This window comes from Gigantopelta aegis, chromosome 4, assembly GCF_016097555.1.
Source record: "Gigantopelta aegis isolate Gae_Host chromosome 4, Gae_host_genome, whole genome shotgun sequence".
In the NCBI taxonomy this organism is placed as follows: Eukaryota; Metazoa; Mollusca; class Gastropoda; order Neomphalida; family Peltospiridae; genus Gigantopelta; species Gigantopelta aegis.
Genome location: NC_054702.1, coordinates 16,148,313 through 16,169,591, shown reverse-complemented (window position 1 = coordinate 16,169,591; position 21,279 = coordinate 16,148,313). Strand labels below are relative to the sequence as shown.

The window sequence follows — 21,279 nt, the reverse complement described above, 5'->3', positions numbered from 1 at the left end:
AGTCTTTTGCAGTGTAAACACATCAGAAACAGATCCTTTGCAAACCAGAATTATCTCAAATCCATGTTAAAGTATATTTTTAAAATATCAGAACAGAACAGAATGTCACTAAAATGGATACCCCTAAATACTGGACTTTTTATTTGGTACTGTGGATGTCTGGTTTAGAGGGGTTTCAATACACTATGCATTCATTTACCTACTGGTACACACTTAAGGCATATTATTTAATGACCAATGACCTATTTAATGGCTCAATGAAGTATTATCTGAAAATATATAGTTGTGAAAGTGGTCAGATCAAGTCATAGGTTTTAATGTGCACATTTCAGAGCAGGACGGAAAGTGGTAAATCATGTAGTTTTTGTGATTACACATAACTCTGAAAACCGTGCAGATATATATATATATATATATATATATATAATTTCACCGATATTTTATAAATATAACAAATTTGTATGTTTATACATATGAACAAGTATGTACTTGAAAGGGAACTTGAAATTCGGGTTTTGGGTGAGTGAAATATTAATTTTACCACACAGTGTAATTGGTCTGCTGAAAAGCACTGGTTCTATTTTTGTTTTCACCACACAGCTTTTTGTTACCGCGGTCTAGTGTAATTAGCCCTTTATGGAAGACTTCCGGGGTCAAGTTGGAATTCCCTCCATCGTAATTTAATTAGAATGGTTTGGTTAATTCAGTAGTGAGGATTGATATCCCAAATGAATGTAATTTATTTATAATCCATATTTAAAGAAAAAAGATCCTGCAAATCCATAGTAATATGCCTTTAAGTTAATGTAACTTGGTTCCATTCAGTTAGTTTCTCTACCATTGTATATTAAGGCACAGACCCTAGTTTCAGGCTGTGAAAATGGGACACTAAATTTAGTTAATCAACAAACCTGCAACATATTTGGATAAAGTTATAATAGAGAGAAGCTAAAGTCTGTGATGTTTAAATGGGGAAATACCATCTAAAAAGAACTAGAGCTTGTCTCGATAACCATTACTTCTCAGACGAACATGTTTTTAGAATTATGAAAAATACCTTTGGGGTCATTACCAAAATGTGGATGACGAGAACCATTTCAGTTATATGAAAATAAATATTCTAGATAATAAAATGTAAGTAGGTTACTTCTAATTTAAATGGCCAAAAACGGCATTAATAGCAAAAAATATGTCGTAGGGTCTGTCACTTTTAGTCTTTAATAATGGTAACAGATACCTGAAATATTGGAACACATCAGCTGGTTTTCAGCTAATTTTCCTCTCTACAAGAAATTTTGAATAATAAAAAATAAGTCAGATGTACATCTTTAATAATTTATTAATGAACTATGTAGCTCAAATAATTACATAGCAAAATATTTATAAAATGTGACAATACTTATGCAATACATTTAATCCATCACATAAACACAAATATTTTAAATCAGAGTACCTTATGTGAATGCAGTTTTACAAATAAAATGTTCATAGTTGTGAAATAATATTTAAGAATATGAACAAAAGAATGGTGCAAATTGGGTAAGAACACAATGTCATACAAGAAATTGTCATATTGGTAACCCAGTTTTTATTTATAAATATTTTTTCAAGTTTAATACCTTTATAAAGCATACACTGGCCAAAGAAAAAAAAACGAGAGTAAAAATAACAGTAATACATGAAAAATAAGTTTGTCAGAGTGACCTAATTATACAATGTATGTACCACTAAATTAAGTTTGATCATAACATAAAAGATTTCTTTTTAGTAAACTAATTTTAGTATATGAAATACTGGCATAAAAGTTTCTGCCTTGTACAATATGGAAGGTATAATTTAGACAAGATTTTAAAAATTAATGCTGTCCAATGTACGTATATTTTTTAATATTTATAAATAAATAAAAAATAATTTTAAAAAAATAATCTTATTCTGCTTGCAGTAATAATTTTGATTAATATATACAGTGAAACCTCTCAAAATTAGACCCTCAGAAAACCTGAATTACATAAAACTAGATGTTTAGAGGAGTTTCATTGTGCTTATATTTTGAGTAATATACAGTCCAACTTTTTATCTTGAAGTGACCAAACCAACAAGCTTGATATCCTGGTGTTTCAAGATAAACACACTAGCTGTTGCTGAGAATTGTGCCTCGAAATATCCTGAGATTAGAGCTGGGTGGTATACCATATATACCGTTCGTTATCGGTATTATGTCAATGCCGATTTACCGTACTGAGCAAATTTCAAAATACTGAAATTTCTGTATTGAAAATGTTTATCTACCATTTAGTAAAGCACTAACATTATATCTGACAAATGCAAAATAGCTGAAAAGAAGAGAGATGAGGGCCTTGTGTATGGACTTTAATTTTATTTTGATGAAATTAGCAGGAGAGACTTAACTCGGGCATGCTTTTTAAAGCAGAGTATACCAAAAATACTGCTCGATATCGGTATCAGTATTGTATCAATACCAAATACCGTACTGATACCGGGGTAAAGCACCCCCAAAATACTGATACCGATACCGAACCTGAAGTTTGAATACCACCCAGCTCTACCTGAGATAACGAGAGATTAAGACAACAACATTTGACTGTATTTAAGTAAGATGGCCGTTCTTTCCATGGATTCCGGTTGGTACAGCCATTTCTCCTTCTTCATCAGATTCCATCATTGGATCCATTACCATTTCCTTGCCAGACTGGGATGAACTGGACAGATTGCCATGTTCCGACAAACTCTGCTGACTGTTCATTACAGACTGCGCGAGAATTCCGTCTTCAACACAGATCTCTCTCATTTCTTGAGACATGAGGCTGTCTCTAACACACATCTCACTTTCTCTGTGAGACATGAGGCTGTCCCTAACACACATCTCACTTTCTCTGTGAGACATGAGGCTGTCCCTAACACACATCTCACTTTCTCTAACACACATCTCACTTTCTCTGTGAGAAATGAGGCTGTCTCTAACACACATCTCACTTTCTCTGTGAGACATGAGGCTGTCCCTAACACACATCTCACTTTCTCTGTGAGACATGAGGCTGTCCCTAACACACATCTCACTTTCTCTGTGTGACATGAGGCTGTCCCTAACACACATCTCACTTTCTCTGTGAGACATGAGGCTGTCACTAACACACATCTCACTTTCTCTGTGAGACATGAGGCTGTCACTAACACACATCTCCCTTTCTCTTTGAGATATGAGGCTGTCTCTAACACTCATCTCACTATCTCCCTGAGACATGACATTGTCTCTAACACACATCTCACTATCTCTTTGCGACATTTTGTCTCTAATACTAATGTCCCTGTCTCCTCCAGATGTAAAACTGTTACTAACACAGGTCTCGCCCTCTTCTTGAGGCATAAGGCTCCTTCCACTGTCCCTCTCCCCTTCTAAAGTAATACAGTCCCCCACAGTTATCTCACTCTCTGCATGGGATACGATATTGTCTCCACTCATCTCATTATCTCTGTGAGACAACAGGCCATCTGCACTTATTTGTCTATCTGTATGACACATTAGGTCATCTCCATTCATTTCTCTGTCTGTGTGAGACATGAGACCATCTGTATCACTTGTCTCACTTTCCCGTTCTTCAGAATGTATACAATCTCCCACAATCACCTCGCTCACTTCCTGCGGGACAAGATGGCTGTCTGTGAGAATTTCCTTTCCGTCCTCGGAGCTCGTTAAGGCCTGCAGACTGAATTCCGACTGGGCAATTTCCTCATGGTCTAGATCAGAAATCAGTAATTCGTTTTTAAACACTATCTCTTTTGTCGGCCCTCCATGGTCACTCTTCTGCTGCAGGGCTGATGAAAGATTGATGACTTCCTGTGGCTGAGACAGTACAACAAAGTTAACTCCCTTGTGCTGAGAGACGAATTTCACTCCCTCATGTTGTGAAACGAAGTTAACTCCCTTGTGTTGTGAAACAAAGCTAACTGCCTTGTGTTGAGATTCAAAGTCATTGGTTTGATGAGAACCAGAGTTCATAACTGAAAACAATTGAACAGTCTGTTATTCTTAACAATTAATAATACCTGAGGATTTTTCATAACCTTCAAAATAACTACATCATGCTATATTAAAATTATTTGCTGTAAATAAAACTTTTTGTTATGGGGTTTCTAGTTTTCACTGTATATGTTTGCTGTGAAAAATCCCACTGTTTTTAAGACAATATAACTAACATGAAAATTTTAAACTAAGCTCTATGACACAAAGCATCAAAATAACAATAACCGCTGTACGGGTTGCCACAAAATATGGGCATGTTTATAAACAAATTACGACATATTTATTTTTTCATTATTATTAACAAAAAATCCCTTCAAAGACAAACTGATAATTTATTTGTTTAACTTTCTTGGGATGTGGTACCTCCTGCTAACCTGAACCACCATTCTAAACTAGTTTAATGCCCGTGGCACCCACTCAAATGTTGGCAAATTATATATGGTGACACATGGTGCTTCCACACCCCCCATGGAGCCGGGATGTGGTACCTCCTGTTAACCTGAACCACCATTCTAAACTAGTTTAATGCCCGTGGCACCCACTCAAATGTTGGCAAATTATATATGGTGACACATGGTGCTTCCACACACTCCCCCCTGCGCGTGCTGTAACCTCACCGTGGTGCAGGGGTGTAACATTCTCTTTGAGAATGGCCAATACAGCACAAATTGAAGTTTAGAGTAAAATTCTGTGATATTTGTATTTGTATGTTTCCACAGTTCTTTACACTGTTTTTGTTTAAACCTTGAATTTTTATGTTGATATTGATCATCACTTTATTTATTTGCATTACCATAGTTTGACACCCAATAGCCAATGTATTTTTCGTGCTGAGGTGTCGTTAAACATTCATTCATTCATTCATTCATTCCACACACCCCATGGGGCCGGGATGTAGCCCAGTGGTAAAGCACTCACTTGATGTGCGGTCGGTTTGAGATCGATCCCCATTGGTGGGCCCATTGGGCTATTTCTCGTTCCAGTCAATGCACCACGACTGGTATATCAAAGGCCGTCGTATGTGCTATCTTGTCTGTGGGATGGTGCATATAAAAGATCCCTTGCTACATTAAGAAAAATGTAACAGGTTTCCTCTGATAACTACGTGTCAGAATTACCAAATGTTTGACATCGAATAGCCGAAGACTAATTAATCAATATACTCCAGTGGTGTCGTTAAACAAAACAAACTTTTCCACACACCCCAATACAAATGATATATGCCTCCCCACCCCCTCCTCTCCTTCACCATACAAAATTGACATACCTTGAGATGGAAGCAGTTCTTGTGAAAGTTGTATGTGGTTGGAATCGACCTCCGATGACCCTGTGCTGACTGTAACAACATTATCGGACAAACTCTGAGAGAAGACGACAGAGTCTGACCCTTGAATATCTGTATGAAGTAAACAAAAAGAACATACTTGTAACTATTGTATATATATTTTTTTCAAAACCACTTAATTAATTTTAATTAATTTTTTTCACTGTAAGTATATATTTATTCGGAATGGTTCAAAGTTAAATATCTGTTACCTCTGGCTATTTTAAAAGATTTTTGCCACTGGCAATTTTCAGCCTGCCTTTAGTAATTTTAAACCAGCAACTTATTCAACAAACAACAAAATTAAAAACAAAACAATTATCCATTTCCAGTGGTAAAATGCTCGGTCAATGCACGGTCGGTCGAGGATTGATCCCCGTTGGTGGAACCACTGGGCAATTTCTAGCTTCAGCCAGTGCACCACAACTGGTACATCAAAGGCTGTGGAATGTGCTATCCTGTCTTATGGGATGGTGCATATAACAGAGCTCTTGCTACTAGTGGAAAAATGTAGTGGGTTTCCTCTCTAAGACTATGTCAAAATTACCAAATGTTTTAGTCGATGATTAATAAATCAATGTCCTCTTGTGGTGTTGTTAAACAAAACAAACTTTTATTATCCATTTAACAGATTGACAAAACCTGCCATCAGTAAAGCCTCTGACGTACAGCAATTCATTTTGAAGGTATGACAGTTGCAGTCAATATTATCCATTTAACAGATTGACAAAACCTGCCATCAGTAAAGCCTCTGACGTACAGCAATTCATTTTGAAGGTATGACAGTTGCAGTCAATATTATCCATTTAACAGATTGACAAAACCTGCCATCAGTAAAGCCTCTGACGTACAGCAATTCATTTTGAAGGTATGACAGTTGCAGTCAATATTATCCATTTAACAGATTGACAAAACCTGCAGTCAATATTATCCATTTAACAGATTGAAAAAACCTGCCATCAGTAAAGCCTCTGACGTACAGCAATTCATTTTGAAGGTATGACAGTTGCAGTCAATATTATCCATTTAACAGATTGAAAAAACCTGCCATCAGTAAAGCCTCTGACGTACAACAATTAATTTTGAAGGCATGACAGTTGCAGTCAATATTATCCATTTAACAGATTGAAAAAACCTGCCATCAGTAAAGCCTCTGACGTACAACAATTCATTTTGAAGGTATGACAGTTGCAGTGAACATTATCCATTTAACAGATTGCAAAAACCTGCCATCAGTAAAGCCTCTGACGTACAGCAATTCATTTTGAAGGTATGACAGTTGCAGTAAATACCACTCTTATGTTCAAGATCTGGATTCTGTACACTACAACAAAGAAAGAACATTATAATAAGTCACCTTGATACCGAGAAATGTTGTCGACTCCCGCCTGTAAGACTAAAATTCCCGACTCCACTGTGGCCTTCTGACAGTTGTTAACATTCTGATTACGACTTGTCGATTTGTTCAACTGATGTCGCTTCCAGTGAACCATCCGACTCCCGCTCTGTGTGAAGGTTTTCCCACAGATATTGCAAGGAAAGGGCTTTTTACCTGAATGTAAAACAAGTAAACATTTGATACTCAGGCTTGTCAAAATAAACTGGCAACTAGCAACAATTTCACCAGCTATAGGAACTTCCAGCTCCTGATTTTTTACATTAATTATAGAGCTTCAGCTGGTTTCAGTTTTCCAGTATGTAAAAACCAGTTGCTGATGTAAACATATTTTTAAAATTTTGACGTTCAACAAAACTATCATTGTTAACTCTTCATAAAGTGACAGAAAATGGAATCGTTACCAACCAGTGTGTGTCAGGCTATGCTTTCGAAGACTTGAGATTTCTGCAAACCTTCGGGTGCATCCATCATAGTCACAAGCATATGGACGTTCACCTAAAATGTACAACATAATACAAATAATAATAAAAAATAATGCTGGGCTTAAAAAAGAATCTTGATTTGTCCAAATGCAACCCTATATTTCAGACCAAAGTTGATTTTTTTTTTTTTTTAATTCATGTCATTATCCCCAGATATTCTGACTATATAAATGTTTTAATGTTTGTAAGTATGCATGTGTGTGTGTGGTGTGTGTGTATGTATGTGTGTGAGCAAGTGTTTGTGTGTATCATCAATGACCTTTGCCGCTAAGCAGCTCGAAGTCGCGCCCTGCTCTGTCGATCTCCCTCCACTGCTGGGCTCGATGGTCCAGAGTTTGGGTGTGTTGACAGAGTACAAACTGTCACAGAAGGGAGGGAAGGCTTACCTGACGTTAGTGTACACAAGCCAAACACAGCAACTGGCGACCAGGAGAAGGAGAAGACAAAGACGGAAGAGGACCGGAATGGCAGAAACGGCACAGGGGGGGGGACCAAAGCCGCCGTCCCCTCCACGCCACAGACCGGCCATCCTGACTCTCCAGAGCCCACGGTTTGACACATTGACCCGCCAGCCCTTTAAGGGCCAATCTTATGGCGCCGCTGGAAGGGATCGAACCGGTGGATGCTCCCAGACCCAGTGCAGAGGGACGCCGACCAGCTGGCAAGCTCGACACGGCCACATCCGCGTTATTGTGCTGGGTCAACCAGACAGGGATCAAACCCCTGGTTGTGTATGCCCCAACGATGGAGCAGCTGCCAACAACGCTGACCAAAGGGATCTTTCCACACTGGTAAGACCAAAAATGTTGCAGCTTTCACATCAACACTGTGGAATCCCGTACCGGGACTCTGAGTACCATGCTAACGATGCAGCACGGCGGTGTCTACCAGCAGGCATACGTGGGGGAAGGCTCGACACATTGTCAGACCTACGACATGCTACGCAGGGAGTTCGCGCAACACTAAGGGGACATCGTCAGCCAGTACCAGAGAGAGCTGCGTCACTTCGCCAGCTTTGACGCCTGAACACCACCCTACCCTTCAAAGCCATCTAGGTTTGTATAGGTCGGTACGTTTAGGCTAAATTAAAAAATCCGACACCCTTTAACTTTCGTCTGAACCTTTCAAAATTAGCATTCAATCACCACAATACTTTCGGACGTAAAACAAACAAATACTTCCGCTTTACCTCGGTACCAACAACTGGTCTTCTGCGCTACTTCAGTGCTTAAGTCGTAAGCGTGAATCCCGCCTTCCCCTCATCCCCACTTCACAAGAACTTGGGCCCATGACAGGCGTGCGCTACAACATCTTGTTCTGAATGTGCACGTTAAACATTTTTCCGTTCCGTCTGTGTGTATGTATGTGTGTTTGTATGTATTGTGTGTTTGTATGTATTGTGTGCATAGACATGTGAGGGTGTTGAAAGTGTGTATGTGTGTTTGTATGTATTGTGTGCATAGACATGTGAGGGTGTTGAAAGTGTGTATGTGTGTTTGTATGTATTGTGTGCATAGACACGTGAGGGTGTTGAAAGTGTGTATGTGTGTTTGTATGTATTGTGTGCATAGACACGTGAGGGTGTTGAAAGTGTGTATGTGTGTTTGTATGTATTGTGTGCATAGAGATGTGAGGGTGTTGAAAGTGTGTATGTGTGTTTGTATGTATTGTGTGCATAGACTTGTGAGGGTGTTGAAAGTGTGTATGTGTTTTTGTATGTATTGTGTGCATAGACATGTGAGGGTGTTGAAAGTGTGTATGTGTGTTTGTATGTATTGTGTGCATAGACACGTGAGGGTGTTGAAAGTGTGTATGTCGGAGTACACAGGTAGTTTTGTTTAACTTCACCGCTAGAGTATATTGATTAATTAATCATTGACTGCTTGATGTAAAACATTTGTTAATTCTGACATGTAGGCTTCAAAGGAAACCAGCTACATATTCCCATTACCGGGAAAGGATCTTTTATACTAGTATGCATTTTCCCACAGACAGGAGAGCACATACCATGGACTTTAATATACCAATTGCAGGACACTGGTTGGGACAAAAAAAAGAAATCAGTGGTTCTGTCAAGGGGATTTGCTCCTATGACCCAAGCACCTCAGGTAAGAAATCCACCAACTAAGGTAAAGTAATTAAAGTCAACACAGTCTCGTACCCGTGTGAATACGTTGATGATTTGCCAGATTCTGTGCCGTGGTGAACGACTTCTCACAGTTGGGGTCTGTACACACAAACGGTTTGACGCCAGTGTGGGTTCTGGAGTGGACGAGGAGCCGCTGTTTGGTGTAGAATGACTTGCCACAGCCATCATGATCACACGCATAATTCTTCTCACCTCTGAAGCAAAGTCAAAATACAAATTACTCAAATTATATGGCAGGAACCACCCCCCCTGCTCAAAGTGATTTTTTTTTTTTTAATATATACTAGGTGGCAATAAAAACGCAATCTCGGAAATGATCATGGTTTATTTTATTATGCGAGATCCCACAAAAATGAAACTGATACCACCAGTGAGACCAACCACTGGCCCATCTGACTGGCACTGTCAGCCGCCAACAGTGAATCGCACATAACGTCTCTGGCAATGTCAACGTCATGGGGGTCAGTATTTCGTGTGACCTCCATGTGCTGCGATGCACGCCTGCAGCCTCCTAGGCATGGACATGCACAGGTGCCTCACCACACGTCGTGGGATGGCTGCCCAGTGATGCTGCAATGCCTGCTGCAGCTCAGCGAAGTTCTGTGGTGGATTCGGTTGGTTTTGAACACGACGTCCCAGCTCGTCCCACATGTGCTCTATTGGGTTCATGTCCGGGGAAACTGCTGGCCAGTCCAACACAGTGACATCGTGGGCACGAAGAAACGCCTGTGTATGCCTGGCAGTGTGCGGCCAAGCGTTGTCTTGCTGAAAGACGAGCCTGTTTCCGCCATGCCGTCTCATCAATGGGAGGAGGACCGACCGCAGGATGTTGTCGACGTAGTGTTGCGCATTAAGGTTTCCCTGTACCACCACGAGTTCGGACCGGAAGTCAGCATTGATGGCGCCCAAAACCATGACTCCGCCGCCCCCGTAGCGGTCCCTCTCCAGAACACAGGCCTGCGCGACACGTTCTCCACGACGGCGGTAAATGCAACGACGTCTGTCCGTGACACTCACATTAAATCTCGATTCATCCGAGAAGATGACATCTCGCCATCTCCTGGGTTGCAAATGCCCAACATTCCTGGCCCATAAGAGTCTTGCTTGACGATGTCTGTGCAGGAGGATAAGGCCACGGTAGGTCGGTGGCAATGCAGTCGTGCTGCGGCAAGACATCTCCGGACAGTTCGGGTGCTAATGAGTCGTCCCCTGGTTCCCACTTCAGTCCTGGCAGTGCTTGCGGCTGTCAAAAACCGATTGCGCAGGTGCCGCAATCGTATGTTCCGGTCCTGTCTATTGGTCGTTACGCGTGGTGTGCCCGAACGACGGCGGTCATTGACGGTCCCTGTCGTCTGATATCGGTTGAGGAGCCGATTAATGGTTGACGGGTGCACGTGGAACCGTTGTGCTACCCGCAATTGCGAGTTTCCGGCATTCAACAAGCCAATGGCTTGATTCCGAGCATGTTCTGAGTGTGCCCGGGTATCAGGAAATGCACGTGCAAAGTGTTATTTCGCCAAGTGGTTGCGTGTGCGCGATTTACCGGATAATGCGTTTTTAGCGTTGTTCCCCTTATGTTGGGAACAGGCCGGAAGTCGACCTTTACATGCTGCTGAAATAATGTGTACCACTGTACCATGTACATTGACGAATAGCGTCAACGAAGTCCAACCGGAACGTATATTATTTTGACAAAAGGAAATTGCGTTATTAATGCCGGCTAGTATATATCTCGGGGAAGCATGACTTGAACCCCTCCTTGTACCGTTTCCTTTCACCCACAACTGTATTAACTAACACATATATTTTTATTATGAGATATATCTACAAATATAAAAATGTTTGTGTGTTTGACAAATTATTTCTATTAATCAAATTACTAACTGAGAAGACATGCATCCATTCATAAATTGTGGTGATTGAAATTTTCCATTATTGACAGAAAACATCTCGTTCAGTACTATGTAAGATTCAGCCATACAACTTTCTGAGATCATTATACAATTAAACAGTAACAGGGCGACCAACCTAATGGAAATATTTTTCCGGAATTTTCTGGTATTTTCATTTTTAAGCGCGAATGCCCCTTTCAAAGCAATAGTTTAAGGCACGCGAAAACGCCATTTTCAAAAATATAAAAAATAATTTAAACAGTGCCATATTTGACATATTTTAAAAATAACAACCACCAAAGAGATAAATAACAATAAACGAAACGTCTGGTACCCACATTAAGACTGGCTATCGTTCTGCATTACGCTTACATTACTATTAGAGTGGCACTTTTTGCGGCAAAATCTAATGGTTTGTAAAAAAAATCATTTTTTATAGTTTTACTTACTTGAATAAAACAAGATCGGTAGGTATATTAATTAATTAATATTAATGGCATGAATATGTCACAGATTAATGGTAGCCAAATGGTATTTAGTGAAATGTTGCACTTGAAAGCACACAAATTAATGAAAAGAATTTAAGAAGAAAATTATGGATCCGTTTCTTTTGTTTTCGTATGATCGCAAGTGTTCTGCTATATGTTCAGGTTTTTACACACCGTGGCAAAGTTGCATGCATCGCCATAGAACCGATCTCTGCTCTGTAGTAATTAATGTATGATATTTGAAATATCTTTAAAATGAATACATAAACTACATAGCAAGTAAGACAAATTTCATACATGGCTTCAGTTTACTCGATTGTCAAAAACATTTTCATTGGTCGGCTGTTGACAAATACAGCCAATAGACAAATGTCTTAGTAATAGCACAAAACAGTCGATAATACCAAGTTCAGGTTACAATGGAGAATGCAGAATGATAAACTCTTGTTTAATAAACTTGGGATTTAAAAATATAGAAAATTTAAAATATATTCAGAAATGGTTGCTTCCCCCAAAAATAATGATAGCGAATTTGTAAAAAAATTAATTCCAGAATTCCGGATATGGGTTGAAAATTCTGGATTTTTCTGAAAATTGGTCACCCTGCAGTAATTACCAATCAATGTTTTAATTATTAGGACTGTTGTTAATCAAAAGTTTCCTTGTTTATAACTCATTCTGAAATTGTAATATACCTGTACCCAAATTAAAATATTTTGAATTAGAATATATTTTTTAATGTTTCCATGTAATATAAAAATCTTTGTACTAACGTATGTGTAAGCTGGTGATATTTCAAGTGGGCTGGCCAAGAAAAGGTTCGATTGCAATCCTTATAAGGACATCGTAGAGACCGGACACTGCTTTGTGATGCATCATGAAACTTCTTCGGACTGGATGAGGATGATAACACTTTAGTGTAACTTTTAATACCATTCGAGTATATTTTGATTGGCTGAGCTGAAATGACAGTAAACCGAAAATATTTCAATGACATCAACAAGAATAAAACCTGCAAATACATGTACATGCAACTTCATATCAATTTTTATTTTTCTGTAATTTGTCATAACATGTGGTACTTTTGTTTAGTCAAGTGGTTCTGCAACAGGAGACTGTGTCAGATTTGGAGGAGTACAATGCATGAGTTACTAGAAACTGCTTGCACGATGAGCGCATACATTGGATAAGTATTGAGATGGGACTGAAGAGGGCTCTTGAATGAAGAGCAATTCTACTGGACCTACAAGAAATGCCATAATATCCATAGATACTCTACATATATACATTATATATATATACTTTATATATATAATTTACATAATTCATTACATTTATTTCCATACAGACTTTCAGAAAATAAGAAAATGATTTGAGGCAGGGCTAGCTCTGTGTCAGCAGAAAATTTCGCCAAATTATCTATTAAACTTACAGAAACCCAGTTATTTTGTAACAGAATATCAAGTAACACTTGAAATTATTTCGCCAAATTAAAATAAACTTCGGCAATTGTTTTTAAAATTCGCAATTGGCAAATTTGGTGAGTGCCAGGGCTATCCCTGTGAGGATACATAATAAAAACAAAGAAGACCTTAAGTGTCCCAGGGTTATCCCTGTGAGGATACGTAATAAAAACAAAGCAGACCTTAAGTGTCCCAGGGCTATCCCTGTGAGGATACGTAATAAAAACAAAGCAGACCTTAAGTGTCCCAGGGCTAGCTCTGTGAGGATACGTAATAAAAACAAAGCAGACCTTAAGTGTCCCAGGGCTAGCTCTGTGACTATACGTAATAAAAACAAAGCAGACCTTAAGTGTCCCAGGGCTAGCTCTGGCACTCACCAAATTCGACAATTGAGAATTTTGAAAGCAGATGGCAAATTTTATTTTAGTTTGGCAAAATAATTTAATGTAATATTTGAATTTGGCTAATTGTTTTGCTCACCCAAAACTAGTCATGTGTCCCTATTACTTTGTTATGGGTCTCGAATGTTTTGAAATTGAACACTGTGTTTCATGCACTTTACCAAATATAAACAACAGTTCTCTATTATAAACTGTAAAAAACATTATAAAAATATATCAGTTAATTTGCAAGGTTTTAGGGTAAATAATTTTACCCTACATACCTTCTGTCATATACCCCAAACATATTAATTTCCATGTACCCCACCCACAATCATTTACATATTGTATACTCCACTCACATTCATATACATACAATACACTCCACCCACATTAATGTACATACAGTATACTCCTCCCACATTAATTTACTCCACCCATATTAATTTACATATTGTATACTCCACCTACATTAATTTACATACTGTGGCTACCTGTACCTTTTACCTTTGTCCTGTGTTGCACAGCCTCTGACTCAAGCTGTTTTGATATGATCTCTTGTGTCTGTGCGATCAGGCTGGCCTGTGCCATGGCATGCAGATCCTCGATCTGTATGTAACCTGTCGGCACATGACTCCTAGCACCCGAATCACAAAGACCCTTTGGCATTGTGCTGGTCCAGAAAAGTGTGGGAGCCGTCATTATCGAGTCCAACAATTTGCTACGAGTATCCGAGGATTTGTTTATAACATCGGCACTCTGCACTGCAGCAGATGAGCCAAGTGCCGTTGACATATCCTGCGACATGAAGTGTGAAGTGGCATCATTTGCAGCAGTGCTGTCGACAGATTGTCCCACTTCCTCATTGCCGTCACTTGTAGAAATATCACACTTGTAAGCAGTTTCCATTTAAACTACAGTTTTACATTTTCTCTTTAAGTAATTTCAGTCTCCATAGCAATTCCATAGTAATTCCATAAAACTGTACTGTACCAGATGTGGCAGGTTTAGCATGTCTAAAATGTTAAACAAAAATAAAGACTTTTATTAAAAATGTCTTGTTTATAAATGAAATACATAAAAACTCACTAAACTTTGGCATTTAAACATGGAATGCAATTCCAAATTCTACTTTTAAAAATGTGTATCGTTATCTTCATATATAAAAGCAGGTGTTTCCCCAGGGCTGTTCGGCATAGCGGCCCGACACGCCTTGGTCCGTAAATCAATTGCTGCTACGCCTTGATTTGAAGTGCTTTAGAAAAACAATTATCACAAGTACGAGTGTAGCAGTTGACTACCTCTTGCAAACAACTTGTGTACCAGTATATCAAGCACACCTTATTACTATGATAGGTAAAACACTTCCTAAATACCTAACAATGGACCAGTCGTCTGCTCACAATTGGTGTTTGGTAATTTTACCACATCTACTGGGACTGCTAATCCGCCAGGAAGGCGTTTACGCATAACGGGATTTCCGTGCCGAGCAATCAAGCTTCAAGGCCGATCAAAGAAGATGTCAACTGACAAAAATGTCAGAATCGACTGTACCATTTAACTTAATAAACGATAGGTGAAGCACTTTTTAAAAGTACGGTTAAGTTGGCAATCAATCGTTTCTATCCTGACACCCACTTCCCAAAACACACACACTTAAAACATCGATCTGTGTATGTCTGCTCATTCGACATCAAAGGAAACAGACTTCAGCGAATACAAAAACTTTGATAAAAACTGGGTTATTATATTCAATATTAGTCTTTTTTATTATGTCCAATACCAGTCTCTCTTCTTCTTTTTTCTGTTTAATACATACAAGAAAATCAATTCACCAAAATGAATGCTTGTGAATGACAGACTGACATTATCTCCGGTTCAATTACATAAAATACATCGTACCAATCTTTTTTGTACCAGATACTGAGGGGCTAAATAAGGGGTTGGCTATCCATAGTCAACTAACACACAACAATATAAGATAACCAAGCTTTCAAATGTCTTTAGTGGATTTTTTTTTTGATTTACTTGGAAGGATGACAGAGGATTGAGATTAATAATAATAATAATAATAATAATAATAAAATAAATAAATAATATAAATTAAATAAAAATAATTAAATATAAAATAAATAATATCATAATTTTAATTTAAAAATAAAATAAAACATGATTAGCTGGATTAAAGGCAAACACTTAACTGTTTTCAACCCACTACCTCACTTATTTTAGCTTGATTTGTGTTATACTGAAGCTAAAAATGTAAGCGCCTTAAAAACAAATCTGGGGAAAGGCCTGTAAAGGACAATAGTTGAATACCAACACTGGCACTTGAAAACTTTCAATAAAAAAGTCCCACTCAAGAGTACATTTAACTGTACTTTTATCTAGTAATGATAGCATTTTAGTTTGTGAAAAATATTACAACCTTTTAGTTTAGACGAGTTAATTTAATTTAATGAAAAGTAGTTATATTTAGCTTTGTTACTTTTACTTTCACTAGAATGTAGAATTATAGTAGCCTATAAATGGCAAGCCAAAAAGATTGGAGCACTTCTATTTGTGTAACTTTCTTTAAATAATAATAATAATTATTATTATTAATTAAGATGGCATATTTGATCAACTGGGGACCCACAGGTGATGATTGCTTATTAAGTCCATAATCGATTGCTGTGGACAATATTACCTGTAGTATTCAGACAATCTAGATGATGGAAGTGCATGTGAAGTCTACAAGGGTCTGAAGCGTTTGCCAGGCCTCGAATTTGGCGAACAAGAGGGCAAGACAATTTGGCCTTTGGGGGAGGGGGGGGTGATATTACGTACAGAAGGCAGGGTAAGAGCAGGGCTGAAGCTGTGGGGGGGGGGGAGAGAGGAAAGAGGTCATCAGGAAAAAATTATAGAAACTTAAAGAAAATTCTCTTCTAAGGAATTTTAGACCATTAACTAGTCAGTTGCCCAGGCAAACAAAAAAATCCTAGCTACGGCCCTGGTAAGAAGGCAAATTTAAAGCGTCTTAAACACAAGTGTAAAAGTTTTTTGTAAAAAAAATAATAATTCAGGAGTCATGTTTGATAATGATGACAAATTACTAACATGTAAAATAAGGCACAATCAGTTTGGCTGTGAGCCTCTGTTTAATTTTCATGGCATTGGAGCATACGGCTAAGGCATTGCAGCAATATGCTGTGTGGCCGCCATTAAATTTGAGCCCTGGTTTGCACCAACCGATCAACTTTTATTATATAATTGGTTAGAATTATACAAACTAAAGATTGATTTAATTAATAGGAGCATGCACCTATTGTTGTATTCACCGGGATAGACCCTCCAAATCACTAATGTTATCTTTAATACCTAGTGATGGGTTTTTTACATATACACATGAAAACAAGCACAAACCACAACATTATTGATTCAATACCATCACATAAACTATAGGAACAAATATAGTTCAGATTTTCTGAGACGATCGATTATGGATTTTTATAATCAATCATCACATCGCTAAGACCAAATCAATCAATTTTTTATTATTAAATCGATCATTGGAACATCACAACTTATGTATATGTAATGAAAACTAATACTATGGGAACATTTTGTTTTCAAAATCATGATTAGCGATATTTCTAGTCAATTCAAAATTGATTAGCAACTATTGTTTAATGTTTTAAAATTGTGTAGGGATCTGTGATACTGAACATAATGTTCCCTGTTGCCTGACAAGGGACTGCAAAGAGGAAGGAAATGTTTTATTTAATGACGCACTCAACACATTCTTACTTATGGTTATATGGCGTCGGACATATGTTTAAAGGGACAGACCCTAGTTTCAACCCGTAAAAATTAACACCAAGTTTAATATATAGATCTACAAACCTGTAACACATTTGGGTAAAGTGCCAATTGAGTGAAACATGAGTCTGTGACTTTGAATTGGTGAAATACCCTCTAAAAATAGACTAAAACTTGTCTCCATAACTCTTATTTCTCAGACGCACGTGCGTTTTTAAAAATATGAGAACTGCATTTTGTGATATTAAAAACACCAGGATGACAAAAAACACTGAGTGTACAGACATGGATAATCTAAACAATAAAATCTAGGTAAAGTATGATTTCAGTCATCAAAAATATGCCTTAGTGTTTAAAAACTAGGGTATATCACTTTAATGACCACATGTATATCGAAAGAGGAAACCCGCTGTCACCACTTCATGGGCTACTCTTTTCGATTAGCAGCAAGGGATCTTTTATATGCACCATCCCACAGACAGGGTAGTACATACCACAGCCTTTGCTATACCAGTCATGGTACACTGGCTGGAATGAGAAATAGCCCAATGAGCCCACCGACGAGGATCGATCCCAGACCGACCGTGCATCGAACAGGCGCTTTACCATTGGGTTATGTCCTGCCCCGGATTGCAAAGAGGTGAAGTCTCCACCCTGCTTTTAGATATTAATTTAAATATATTTTAAGGCTTCCAGTGGCAAAATGTTTCACAAATGACATTTACGATGTACATTTCTTAGATGTTTTGAAAAGTTAGTTTGGTATCCATGAGCATTCATTTCACAATGTAACAAAAACACTATTCTGACAATCCTATCATTATATCTGTTAATGACATTACAGGGCTCAAACTTAACGACGGCACTGATGACAATTGTCGTCGTTAAGATATAAATTGCCGTAGGTTGGGTGCATCACCGATGGCATTTTTGTGCCGTCGGTAATGTACCTCAATGATGGCAAAATTTTCAGAAATATTCTGATTATATAATTTAAAGTGGTTTAAATGAGGAAAACACATTTACCTCATAATAAACGATAAAATTTCAATAAAAAATAGGCTACCCCAAACAAACCACTTCATGGGTAATGCTATAGTTATATATTTATCATAACCATAGCATTACCCCAGAGCTGTTGTTTGGGGGTACCTTAATTTCAACTGTATTTTGCACTGTGTCTCAGTTATAAGTGTCTGTGCTGTTTGCTGGCCAGTTTTAATGAAAAATATTGAAATTATAACAATCCAAGAACACAAGCAGTCTTTTTTATAAAATAGTAAAATAATAGTTAAATGAAAAACAACTTTAAATACTGGCAGCTACACTTCAAAATGCAAATAAAAAACTGCAAAACATGAATAGAAATACCAGCAACCAGCTAAAACCAGTTTCAATAGATCATTTAAGAACAGAACATAATAAACAGCATACATTAACCATTCCTGCATGATAACCAACAGATGTATTTATAGTGCATTGTGATTGTGCAACTGAATTGAAAGAAAGATGTTCTAGCAGGGGTTCACTGTAAAACTCAATCTAAAATTAACAAAGCTGATAAAGTAATGCATATTCAAATGTTGTTTGTACTGTACATTCTTCTGCATAAAATATCAACACGTCTATTTATTTGGCATTGACCCATTGCAATCAGAAATCTATTTCGGTAGAGTAAATTTCCACCATGGTTTTTTACCTGATGGAAATTTCAAATCGAACATCGGACTAATAAGTCGTGTCCAATCGCTTTATATTATTGTACATCTTATTAGTTTATTTTTCAACATTTAATAAACATTATGCACCTTATTTTGGGCAAGCTATGTGCAGTTTACTGAAATTACTTGAGTAACGATACATTTGTATTATAGTCAATATCTGTGACCTACTTCGTTGCAGCGCGTACAATGTACCAAAACGAAAGTTGCTAGTAAAAAACACCATCAACAGAAATGTAAAATCATATGCAGTATTTTTATTCTACTTATTAGTAAATAAACATACTAATAAATAATATCATTAAATATTATATATAATAATCTCACTTGAACGAATACAACCAAACCAATGACACTGAAAAGAGTTCTACATTTCATTTAGTGGCCACAGTTGCAGAATACTGATTAAAGGACAACAGCATTATTGCATTCGATCTATTATCGCGCGCTCTCTCACTCTCTCTGAGAGAGAGAGAGAGAGAGAGAGAGAGAGAGAGAGAGAGAGAGAGAGAGAGAGAGAGAGAGAGAGAGAGAGAGAGAGAGAGAGAGAGAGAGAGAGAGAGAGAGCACCAACAAAAAAAAATCGTTCATTTGAGTACTAGTATATTGTACATTTAACTACTTAGAACAAATAGTCTTTAACGTATCACTCTTTGGCATACACAAGAATTGAGGCTTTTGTGCGAGCCTGCCTCCTCAATTTTAATTCTTTAAATTGTGTTAAATTGTCTCCGTCCTTCTGTCTGTCTGAACTTAGGAAATTCGAAAATTTGTTTCCGGCACCTTTTTTTGCAATGCTGAAGATATCAAGATGAAATTTTGCATACAGCTTTATCAAGTTTAACTTTCATAGCGCTTTACCCTTTGTTCCCCATAAAATTATGGCCCTTGAAGTTAGGAGATACACAAATGTTTGGGACCCAGTAGGGGACATATCTTGCTTTAGCAGTACTCTCAGAATGCCTGTTCATTATACATTTGTTGTTTTGTTCAACTGAAATTAACTTTAAAAAGTAAATTATAATGAATTGAACAAATATAATTCTGAATGACAATATGAACAATATGAGCAACTGGAACCAGATGGACTATCTGGGACTAAACGAGTCATTAGACGATACTTATAGCAATATATCAGTCATATTTTGATATGGAGGATAACTGACACATTTGTGTGTGTGTGTGGGGGGGGGGGGGGCGAATTGGCAGCTAAAGATAGAAGTGACCTTGGGAAGGGGTGAAACGTCATGGCAGTCCAGAAAGAAAAAATGTATTCAGTCATAATGGTTGTGATTTTAAGTGTTCGGTATATCCTGTCCACTGGCGTAGGAAGGGGGGGGGGGGGGGGCTCCCCACTTTTCAGATATTTTGCTTTATATTTGCTTTATAATAATGTAAAAGTGTGACCCCCAACACTTTTTGGCACCTTTCTACGCCACTGCTATCCACCTGTCACTAGCACGACGTAGTTGTTCAATCAACTTCAAATAATCTGGTAGTAAAAAATAATTGAGGCATTGGGCTGGTATGTGTGTGTGTCTGTGTGTACATGTGTAAGAGATACTAAAATAAAGACATAATATAACACGCATTTTAGTTCCATGACCTACAATGTCACTCATTCACTCATCGATTTTCCAACGTTTTGTTTTTAAAGACCAAAGTAATATTGGACCATTTCTTTGATGTTTTATTTATATATTACTATCATTCACAATACATATTAATACAATTTTGCCATTTCCTGCTCATAGTTTGAAATACATGTGGATATTTTTTATTATTTTTTAAAATAGGTCATACATTTTGAAATACAAACACGCATGCAATGCCTGTAACCGAGTTAGTAGTCTGCAACTATTACATCCCTGCAATGAGAGAGAAGAAATGTGATTGGTTAATTTGCAAAAATTTTCCAAAAATTAAAAACAACATAGAAACAAAACTCTTCTATCAATACATTGATGTGCGAAAATATATATTTTAAAAGTGTATAGTATCACTCTTTTAAAATTAAATTATACTTTACTATTACACAAACATTATAAAAATGATTTTTCTTTGTAGATGAATGAGAAAATTGGACCAATAAAATTGACGTTTACAAAAGTACCCTACTTACGAAGAACTACGAAAAA

The 21,279-nt window shown here is 37.6% G+C and overlaps 1 protein-coding gene across 1 annotated transcript; it reads right to left on the bottom strand.

Annotated features, from left to right (window-relative positions):
• Nucleotides 1–1,321: 1,321 nt before the first annotated feature.
• Nucleotides 1,322–19,512, bottom strand: LOC121372721. The gene is made up of 8 exons (XM_041499199.1): nt 19,469–19,512; nt 14,120–14,635; nt 12,550–12,736; nt 9,409–9,590; nt 7,171–7,260; nt 6,724–6,918; nt 5,310–5,438; nt 1,322–4,020 (listed from the first exon to the last, which is right to left on the bottom strand). Exons 2-8 carry the CDS (start codon nt 14,526–14,528, stop codon nt 2,609–2,611), a joined length of 2,604 nt encoding a protein of 867 aa, XP_041355133.1. The 5' UTR covers nt 14,529–14,635; nt 19,469–19,512; the 3' UTR covers nt 1,322–2,608.
• Between the last annotated feature and the right edge of the window lie 1,767 nt (nt 19,513–21,279).

Bases quoted from the DNA above. Each gene is read 5' to 3' on its own strand.
- LOC121372721 (XM_041499199.1), bottom strand. From the start codon at position 14,528: ATGGAAACTGCTTACAAGTGTGATATTTCTACAAGTGACGGCAATGAG. The intron at 12,737-14,119 runs GTACAGGTAGCC...CTGTCATTTCAG, and splicing joins ACACAGGACAAAGGTAAAAG to CTCAGCCAATCAAAATATAC. The intron at 5,439-6,723 runs GTGACTTATTAT...TACTTCATACAG, and splicing joins CAACATTTCTCGGTATCAAG to ATATTCAAGGGTCAGACTCT.